The sequence below is a fragment of the Hakea prostrata genome, chromosome 1 (genome assembly GCF_041222555.1).
Source record: "Hakea prostrata isolate BN-2017 chromosome 1, UWA_Hpros_2, whole genome shotgun sequence".
Classification (NCBI taxonomy): Eukaryota; Viridiplantae; Streptophyta; class Magnoliopsida; order Proteales; family Proteaceae; genus Hakea; species Hakea prostrata.
In genome coordinates, this window is record NC_142600.1 from 74,342,400 (window position 1) to 74,353,534 (window position 11,135).

General features: G+C 37.1%; 1 protein-coding gene across 1 annotated transcript; it reads left to right on the plus strand.

The window, feature by feature from the left end:
• Positions 1-7,164: 7,164 nt before the first annotated feature.
• LOC149030017 (tubulin beta-7 chain) lies at positions 7,165-9,309 on the plus strand. The gene is made up of 4 exons (XM_089142335.1): positions 7,165-7,326; positions 7,632-8,026; positions 8,103-8,372; positions 8,471-9,309. Exons 2-4 carry the CDS (start codon positions 7,633-7,635, stop codon positions 9,139-9,141), a joined length of 1,335 nt encoding a protein of 444 aa, XP_088998461.1. The 5' UTR covers positions 7,165-7,326; position 7,632; the 3' UTR covers positions 9,142-9,309.
• The last annotated feature ends 1,826 nt before the right edge of the window (positions 9,310-11,135 follow it).

Sequence of the window (11,135 nt, forward strand, 5' to 3'; positions counted from 1 at the left end):
CCGAATAGTTCGTGAATTATTCGGATTTGGTTGAAGCCTTAAAGAAAATATACTAATAACACCCATCATAGTTGACCAAATCACACTCAGACCTCTTTTAGTTGGATAATATCACTTAGCTCCCCTTAGCTTGCAAAGTTATCAAACATATCTCTACTATTAATTTTTTGAGCAAATTACACTGGCACCCCAAAATGGAAGCTTTAAAACACTGACACCCCATTTTATGTTTTAAAAACACAAACACCTAATTCATTAAACATGGTAGTCCATTCTGTTATTGAAACCATTAGTCCACTGTTTATTTGTTTTAAATTCTAAAAATACCCTTACCAAAAACTGAGAAAAAAATAGAACAAATTTATTCTCTCTCCTCACTCGACTCTGCGGGTTCACCTCTCCACCTTCGGCTCCGGCAACGCCAACGTCGCCACCATGTGTCACCAGGCAACCCAAGGGAGCATCAGTGGGGGCTTTTCCTTCGCCGGATCTTTGGCTAGACGACACTGATTTCGTGAGAAGATTGAAGGGGCTGGCGTTTGAGCAGACGGTGAAGGAAACAGTGTCGGTGCCATGGACTCCCGTCTGGGTGTAACCACCGCCGGTCCCCGTGCCGTAGCCTCCTGTCTGGGTATCGGTGCCATAGCTGCCGATCTGGGTGTAACCACCGATCAGACGAGGATCAAAAGGAGCCATGTTGGTGGTGGTGGTGGTTTCAAATGGGTGAGATGCAAGTGCCGGTTCATCTACTCCTGCGAGTGGGTGTCCAGTCAAGCCTTGTTTGTGCAATTGGACAGTTGTGCGACCGGCGGCGGCAGTGTACTGTTGCTTCGCCGCCTCTTTATGGTGTTGTGCCGCCTGCTTGTTCCACTCGGCCTCCTCGATCTTCTCTTGCTTACGTTGGGTAGCCATGTCCTTCTCCACCTTCTCTTGTACTGTGGCTTTAGTCTTGTCCATGCCGGACTTGGCCCATGCTGCAATGTTCGACATTGTTTCTCCCGATGGTGTTGCTGGGAGAAGGAGAGGAAGCTTTTAGTGTTCACAACCATCTCTAGAGTCTAGTAACTTGCACAATTGAACTTTCCTGCACTTCGGAACTTCCAGATTCAAAGGAGAAATATCCAGATCTTGCATCAACAAGAAAGAGGGAAAAGAAAGGCAGAGCTGCAGGGGCTTCTGGCCATAGAGAGAACTCTCAGAGAAATGAAGAGGAGAATGAGAAAAGAGAAAAAGGAAGAGGAAGAGGCGGAGAGACAGAGGCAGGGGACCGCCAGGGCCTCTCCACCTCAAGAATCGCCGCTGTTTTTGGCCTCTCCTAATCGATTACGCGGACCAAAGTAGAGCAACTCACACGCTGTTTGTCACACCCCACCCGTCGGTCTCGGTTACCCGCCCGACAACCCGTGGGTGCGATCCGTCACAAGATCCAAGGTTTTAGTCTATCAACAATATTTAAGACAAAAACAGATAATCATGAGCAAGAATATCCAATAACTAAATTAAATGAATTACAGAAGCCCAAAATGCTCCAATAACAAAGGAAAGAAAATAAAGAATAATGAACAAGTCAAAAATGAGGGCAGCGGAATAAAAGTGTTTAAATCAGTTTCTTTCCAGTTTGTTTCTCTAAGTTAATGAACTTAGATTCCAGTTTAATGAGGTGAGGAGTCCTCAAATTCTTCTCGGTCAGGACCATCAACCGGTGCGATAAGCGCACTCCATGCAACCGCAGAACTCCCGCACATGCTATTTCCATCTCCCGGTTGGCGGTGCCACGTCTTCTTCAAACGGGATGGTTCCTTCATAGGGAACCAACCCATCTTCGGATACAATTCCCTCCTCTGTATAAGCTAAAGACATACAAAGAATAAAGGAATGAGTTCTAAAGAACTCGGTAAGGAAACAATCATATATCTCATCCATCATCCAAAAATACCATGATACATCGGTAATATGAATGAATGCAAAAACATGAATGATGCTATGATTTCTAACTATGCAAGTCTCTAATAGTGACATGCTTTAAGATAAACACCAGCCCTCCTCTCGGGTAAGTCTCATCACTACGATCCGGCAAGGACCGGTTACCTCTGTAGGGATCCGGGAAAAAGGGAAAGTCCACACTGGCTCACAAACCATGGTTAGGGGTTAAGTCCACACTCTCTCACCACGACCATTGGTAATGAGTCTTGGCGCATGTCCTGGGTTTCTAATCCAATGCAAGGTCATAATGGTTACATGTCTACATGAAGTCCAGATACATCCCCTATGGCACCGACCAACTCGGTTCAAAGTATCCTTCGCAACCTAGGAGTAAGAATCCTCACGGATGGCTACCTCTGTTGGACTCTACTCCATAACCCTATGGTCATCCACATATCATTGGGGCGGATGCTCTCATGATTCCTCCCGACACCCGGTCCGGTCCTTGGACATCCATGAGCCCAACCCTAACATATGCAACCCTACCATTTCATGACCAACGGTGGACCACCAAGTCACATCACTGTCATCACGGGTCACTCGGTTTCAATTCCCCTACCGAAAGGGTAGTAGCATGTGGGGTACCTAGCCATGCAATCTAGACTCATCCTAACAATGTCATCAATCAATCATGATAGTGCTGTGAAGTCATCGCGAGGCTTGTGTCCCATTCCATGACCTCCGATAACATCGGCTAAGATATCCCAAAAGGAATACCCCAACTATCATAATCATATACCAACTACCACCATCTCATAACAATCACAAACCACAAAGTAAACATGAAATTAAAGTAACAGCAGTAGTATGACAAGCATTATATATGAAACTACAGCAGTATATATTGGTACAGATTAAGAATAACAATTTGCTAAATCAACATCTGTGAAGTATACATAATAGATAAGATAGATCTGTCCTTACTTTGCATATACTGAAACGTCCGTAAAATGGAATCCAGTAATTATTAGTAGACTTTTCTTACAAACAGTAGTCACCTAAACACAGGGTTATTAGAATATATAAGTTACATAAACCAAATTGAATCAAAACCGAAATCTATTTGGTCACTGTTTACCAGCCGGTCGCTTGTGCCGGTCGCTTAGGTTAAGCGACCGCCACTAGTGACCGCCCCAAAATGATGAGCTTCAATCCGAAACTCGGGCTTCGATTACTCGATTTCAATCCGTTTTCGAGTAATCTCATCCTAAGTCTCGAATTAAACACCCCCTAAGCCAAAAGGGTAAGAGAAAACAATCCCCTATCAACAGTGGATTATCCCTAACCCTCTCCTTTATTGAATTTTCCATCTCACAGAAGCAGGGTTCTGTTTATGGTTATTCCATCTCACGCAGATAAAAAAAAAGGGTAAAGAATAACCAAGGGGGGTAATCACAGTGACGAGGAAAAAGGATAAAATTAAACTAACGGAGATAAGAGAGTAGAGAACGAAGGGTTAGTTCAATACCTCACACCAGAAAGTCAGAGAAGAAGAGAACTGATCCTCCAAACCACTGTCAGTAATCCAGAGACTCTTTCGGATCTTCCCCGCAGCCGTCTTAACTCCCAAATAAGAAATAACGAATAAAATAATCGTTAATGAGACGGAGTTTACCTTTTATAGAAGTGCGGGGGCAAAATAGGGCAAAATCCCCAAAACAGATGCCAGAGGGCGGTCGCTTGGGCGGTCGCTTAGGTTAAGCGACCGCCACTAGTAACCGCCCCCATGTAATTTGCCATACAAGGGTGCTTTTACTAGGGGGTTGATACCCAAGGTCAACCTAGCCCTAAATAAGAGATGGGGGAGATCTTACCTTCATTCCGGACATCTCTGAACGACACATGACTTCCAGAATTTCCCACACCAGCCAAGGCAGGCTTTTCAGACATAGGATCCAGATCCATGGGTCCTGGGTATGGATCATGGGCTTCAATCCGGATACTCCACAAGTTCACCCGACTAGACCTTCGGGTTCTCGGACCTGGAATACGGATCTCGGGTTAGAAATACGGGGGATATTACACTGTTTTTGTTCTCTCATTAAACCCTGATTTTTCTGTCTCTCTTGTTGGCGTCGCCGGAGCCGGAGCCGAAGGTGGAGAGGTGAACCGGCAGAGTCTGAGTGAAGAGAGAGAATAAATTTGGTCCATTTTTTTCTCAGTTTTTGGTAAGGGTATTTTTGAAATTTAAAACAAATAAACAGTGGACTAATGGTTTTAATAACAAAATGGACTACCATGTTTAATGAATTGGGTGTTTGTGTTTTTTAAACATAAAATGGGGTGTCAGTGTTTTAAAGCCTCCATTTTGGGGGGCCAGTGCAATTTGCTCTAATTTTTTTGTTAAATTTTATTTTTACCATTAAATATTTTTTTAAATCTCAAATTATGCTCAATTAAAAATATATTTTAATTTAAATTTTAAATTACCTTGAATTACCGTAGTAGTTAAAATCTTAAATTACCTTCCATTAATATTATTGTTAAAACCTAAAATGCCTTCAGTTATTTTAATAGTTAAAATTCTTAAATTACCTTGATTAATTTTATTATTAAATTTTCAAAATGCTTGTATGTTCTTTACGTTTCTTTTTCATTAGAATTAAAAAAATATAAAAAGGCAAAATCAATAAAAAAAAAATTAAACGTCTTTCTTAGGTTTTCATTTCCTTTTTCCTTTTCTTCCCTAATCAAAGAAATGCATTCAAATTAAAGACATAAGGGTATTTGTGGGTCTTGGAATAAAATTAATAAAGTAATTTAATGTTTTAATTATTAAGATAATTAAGGGTATTTTGGAATTTTAATAATAATATTACTTTAGGTTAATTTGAAATTTAAACTAAAATATCTTTTTAATTTAGGGTAATCTGGGAATCTTTTTTTTTAAATTAACGATAAATTTAGAACTTAACGGAAAAAGCTGACAGAAAATAGGCATTTGATAACTTTGGTAGGTAAGAGGGGAGGTAGGTAATATTATCTAACTAAGAAGGGATCCAAGTGCCATTTGATCAAATAAGAGGGGTAAGTGATATTATCTAACTAAGAGGGGTCAAAGTGCCATTTGGTTAACTAAGTGGAGAGGTAAGTGATATTTACCCTAATAATAATGATAAACATATCTTAATGGAAACATGCTTTATATATGGGAAGAGAAAAGGCCCATTACTTTGAGCCTAGCTTTGAAAGTGCATTTGAAAGGCAAAAGTAGCTCAATTTTTAAAACCGCTGTAGTATGTGGGTTCGACCTGATTGACCAATTCATGTCTAGCATTTGTTATGTTATCGCAAGACCTGTAAATAGATATCCGAAACTTACCTTTGAATTCGCATTCATATTTGTTTAAGAGTGTTTGAATTCACAAAATACATGTATCCATTCGATAAGCAACGGGATTTTGGTATGAATAATTATTTTCTGAATCAAATAATATCCCATTAGAGTAAATTTTTTATTTAAAAAAAAAAAGTATATTTAAATTTTAGTGGGTAATCATGGTACCTCACCAAGTGACATTTTCACACTCACTAAAGTCTAACCCGGTTAATGCTAATTACTAAATTGAATTCACACCAAATCCCATCAATTATCCATAGCCAATTGACCAAATTATGAAAACCTATTAAACTGAGCATTACTTTTTTCTAAAAGGCTAAAAACTAGATTTGGAAACTGGTAACCGACAACCACAAATCAGGAATTTGAAATAAAAAATGACAAACAACAATTTTTAATTGGATAGTTTATTGGATCGAATAATGACCAAATATCTAATAAAGTTTCAGATTCAAATTCGAATACCTTCTGTAAATTTCCATCAGATTCAGGTAGTAGTTTTACTTATCGAATTTTGATACAAATATTGGTGTATTCAAGCCAAATACGACTCATTTACAGATCAACTTAATCAAGTAAGATGATTAATTAATCAAGTGAAAGCACTCAGATGAACAATGAGGTTAGGTAACCCTTCCCACTTGCCCTATTTGGAGATGAATCTCTTTCTTGGCCCATGCTATCCCTCAAATTTGATGGGTAGCTACGGTGGGTGCTATGGTGTGAACATCTCATCCCAGTGAGGCTTAATTTAGACAAAGACAGCTAACCCAATTGTTTTAATATATGATTTTGAACATGAAACTATGCTCTCAACATGAGAATCTCTTGGAAAATTATCTTCTTGCTCTTAATTAATTGTGGCCAAGTACAACTTACAAATCTATCTACTGTTGAAAGGCCAAATTTCTTACATAATTTTATGTTAGAAATCTTTTATAAGAGACTGTTTTGAAACTTTGGCAACTACAAAATTCTGTAACAAATGCTAGTAGATCTGGTTAGTGAATAAAGTTCTCTTGATCCTATCGAAGTTACTGTATTATTGTGTTGTAATTTAATTATTTTCATGGATCTTCATCTGGGTCCTTCAATAGATCTTGCATGGTATCTTATGAACACTTGAATCTTGAACCCATTAATCAAATTTTTTTTTTTCACCAACAGTGTGGATGAGATTCAGATATTAAAACTATTATAAATACATTGCCATGAGAGTAAGCATTGGATTCCAATATTGAACAGCCAAGCAATCCTAATAGATAAAGAGTCACAAAGCACTTATTTGAACTGAGTCACTCTAACTTCAATAATTGAGAAAATTTTCTCCAATGTCAATTTCATCCTCTTGAAACTTCTCTTCATAATTGAAACTTTTTTATTCAAATTGAGCTTCTTCTTTTTTTTCGGTCTAATCACTTTATTGTCATTGCGAGACAATTTTTAGACTCAAAACTCTGTGACCATTTGATAACAGTGGAAGAATCTTTTAACATTGTGTATATAGATTAGCCATCAATACCTTAAAAATGCATGAAACTACGTATCTGACGTAGCTTGGACCCTACAATAATAAGAGAAGGGATCAGTGAGCTACTCTCACTTGAAATATTACAAAATTAGATTCAAGAAAACTTAGAAAAATGAAGACTGTGTAAGGTTATATTAGTAACTTGAGGATGAATGAAGGAAGATCTGATTCATGAATTAAAATGCACCTTGTTGTCTTCTTCCATATCCAGCTCATGATGCTAGTTGGTGTTTGACAAAAGACATGGCTTCTTCCAAAACAGACATGCCCACATGAAATTATTAGCGGTATAGGGAGAAAGAGAGAGCTGTCAAAATCATCATAGAAAAGAAATTCTATCTTCTCTAGCTAGTGACACCACACAACTACAAAAACCCATCTCCTTTCTAAGCTTCTTTGCAGTTTGATCTTCTTCTTTCTCATATTTTTGTCTCTCTTGATCTCCTTCTAAGCTCCCTCTTCTCAGAGCCAGGTAAATTTTTGTTCCTGTAATCAATTTTCAGAAATATTATCACTGTAATTGTGTGTGTACTTTGCTTTCTCATTCTTAAATCAGTTATCTGTGAGAACCCAAATGCCCAAATCGTTCATTAAGAGTTCTTGCAAATTTTTGTTCCTGTAATCATTTTTCTGAAATATTATCAATTTAATGGTGTGTGTACTTTGCTTCTCATTCTTAAATCAGTATCTGTGAGAACCCAAATGCCCAAATCGTTCATTAAGTGTTCTTGATTTTCTGAATTCATCAAATCTGTATTTTGCTCTATTCTGTTGCAGGATGAGAGAAATTCTTCACATCCAAGCTGGGCAATGCGGAAATCAAATCGGTGCCAAGTTCTGGGAGGTTGTGTGTGATGAACATGGAATTGATACTAAAGGGAGCTACATCGGCAATTCTGAGCTTCAACTTGAAAGGGTTAATGTATACTTCAATGAAGCCAGTGGTGGTCGCTATGTCCCTAGAGCTGTGCTTGTAGACCTCGAACCAGGAACCATGGATAGCTTAAGAACAGGGCCATATGGCAAAATCTTCAGACCAGATAACTTTGTTTTTGGCCAAAATGGAGCTGGTAACAATTGGGCTAAAGGACATTACACTGAAGGAGCTGAGTTGATTGACTCAGTGCTCGACGTTGTTCGCAAAGAAGCAGAGAACTGTGATTGCTTGCAAGGTAATTAAGCTTTAACCAGGTAGTCAGTACTAGTTCTAGTCTCTTTTTTCCCTTTACCAATTATTTTGTGTTTCAGGCTTTCAGATCTGCCATTCTCTTGGTGGTGGAACTGGTTCTGGGATGGGAACACTATTGATATCAAAGATCAGAGAAGAATACCCAGATCGAATGATGCTTACCTTCTCTGTTTTTCCTTCACCCAAGGTCTCTGATACTGTGGTTGAGCCTTACAATGCCACCTTGTCTGTTCATCAATTGGTGGAGAATGCCGATGAGTGTATGGTTCTGGACAATGAAGCCCTCTATGATATCTGCTTCAGGACTCTCAAACTCACAAACCCAAGCTGTAAGTTTCTCAAACTCACAAACCCAAGTTGTTCAAGTACATATTTAACAGCTTTTGTGATGATCTTGGCTCTGACATTTTTATGAGGTGTGTTTCAGTTGGAGATCTGAACCACCTGATTTCCACCACAATGAGTGGGGTGACATGTTGTCTCCGATTCCCTGGTCAGCTTAACTCGGATCTGAGGAAACTAGCTGTGAATCTCATACCCTTTCCACGTCTTCACTTCTTCATGGTTGGATTTGCACCGCTCACAGCTCGTGGTTCACAGCAATACAGAGCTCTAACCATCCCTGAACTCACACAGCAAATGTGGGATGCCAAGAACATGATGTGTGCCGCTGACCCACGTCACGGCCGGTACCTCACTGCATCTGCAATGTTCCGTGGCAAGATGAGCACAAAAGAGGTTGATGAGCAGATGATCAATGTTCAGAACAAGAACTCTTCTTACTTTGTTGAATGGATTCCCAATAATGTGAAATCCAGTGTTTGTGATATTCCACCAACTGGGCTTGCAATGTCGTCGACATTCATGGGGAATTCTACATCGATTCAGGAAATGTTCCGAAGAGTTTCAGAGCAATTCACAGTCATGTTCCGAAGAAAAGCTTTCTTGCATTGGTACACAGGAGAGGGAATGGATGAGATGGAGTTCACTGAAGCAGAGAGTAACATGAACGATTTGGTTTCAGAGTATCAGCAATATCAAGATGCAGTTGTGCAAGAGGAGGAAGAAGAGTATGAACCAGAAGCTGATGAAGATTGAGAAATGTGTGAAAAACAATCTATGTTTGGTAATCTTGATTATTTATTGTGAGTTGTGGTTGATTCCTTTCTTGAAGAAGATAATGCTGTTGCTTGTGATTTGGATTTTTCATACTAGCAAAATTGTCGTTATTATTTTGTGTAAGAAAAATTCTTGTGAGTTGTGATCCGTTGTGTTCATTGTTCCATATAAACGATTTGCCAATTGTTCATATTCCAATTTTCTAATTTTCAAATATTTCTTCTTGGGTAGATTAGTTTTCATTAATTATATATATGTATTCGTCTAAGTCATCACTCATTGAGGTGGATTCAGATGGGCATCAAAGGTATCACAAGTTATTTTGAAAAATAATATTAAAATCTATGAGGGGTTTGTGAAGATTCGAATTCAAAACTTCTTTAGTCTTACTGCCTCTAATGTTCATTAATGATTTTCGATTTATTGATGGTAGCCTAGATTATAGAGTCAAAATTAAACTTGTAAATAATTTTTCTCGCCCCGTGTTTTGGTTTCACAACTCATAAACGTTAGCAGAAAAAGCATACGTTCAAATAGGATTGAGAAGGAAGTCTATGTCTAAGGCTCTTTTTGGTATCAATTATCATTGTCAATTATGAGAAATTTTCATTATTTTAAATTGTTTGGCATCTATCCTGAATTTTATTTTTATTTAAAATAATAGAAAAACCTCCAAAATCCATAATGAACTTTTTGTCCATTATGGATTATGATGAGAATTTCATTATCTTCATTTGTGTAAGTTTACTTAAAGTTCTATAAGTAAGATGAGGGTAAAATAGTCAATACACATTCTTTTATAACAACCATACTTTTTCCTTCTTTTCTCACTTGTTTACTATCATTTTTAATAATTTTTTATCTTGACACCAAACTTATTTTCCATTTTATAATTTATTTTCGATAAAATTCACCAAACCATTTTTCATTCTTGACCAATAATGAATTCTTGTACTTATTTATTTTAAATAGGCATAATAGAGAATGAGAATTGATACCAAAAAGAGCATAAGTAATACTAGAGTTAATAAATTATGGATTTGAATCTAATAAGCTCCATTATCATTTTAGATATCCTATGTAAAGGTAACTTGTTAGATTGGACCAAAAAACCTAAGATTCTGATCACTACCTTGGAGCAACCTTTTATTTTAAAAAACATGGTCTTCCATTATTACACCGAAAAATACACAAAATATAATAAATAATAATTTCAAATAATGTTTTATGAAAAATTTTATGAAATCAAACATTTATTTAAAGTTTTGGTTTTCCAATTTGATTATTGTTTTAGATGCATGCTCAAAAATATTAAAATAATTTTAAAAAAATCCACTCAAACCCTTTGAGTGGGTTTGCTTTTCTTTGAAGTGAGAGAAAAGACTACTCCTTGAAAACTTGGGTTTCACTCATCAAATGTTAATATTTAATTATTAAACGACTTGGTATTATTCACGCATGCTTTATATTGCCATTATTTGTAATTTTTCAAGTTTTTATGGTGTATTTTGGTTTTTTTATTTTTTATTTTTTAACAACTGTTTATTGAAATGTTTGTATTTTTCCAGCTATTTTAAATTCTGATTTGTTCTATTAACATCATATAAAATGGTTCTTTTTACGTTTTCATTTTAACACCTCTCTTCAACATGATCAATTTTTTTTCTTTCATAAAATTGATATTTTTTATATAACGAAAGTAACTATTATAAACTAGTAAAATTCATACGTGCAAATGCACGTGTAGCTATGTGTGGGGAAGGGAGCGAGAAAGAAATCATAGAGAGAGAAAGAAAAGAAAAAGAAAAAACCCGAATGTTAACATTTGAGGAAAAAGATGAATTATAAATTAAAACTTAAATTGACAGAATGTTGGCTTGAGAGTGGATGATACTCTTACATTTTGAAAAGCAGAGTTCTCTCAAAAGGCAAATAAATACTATACAGGCTGTCTGACTAATCCTTGGTTGTTG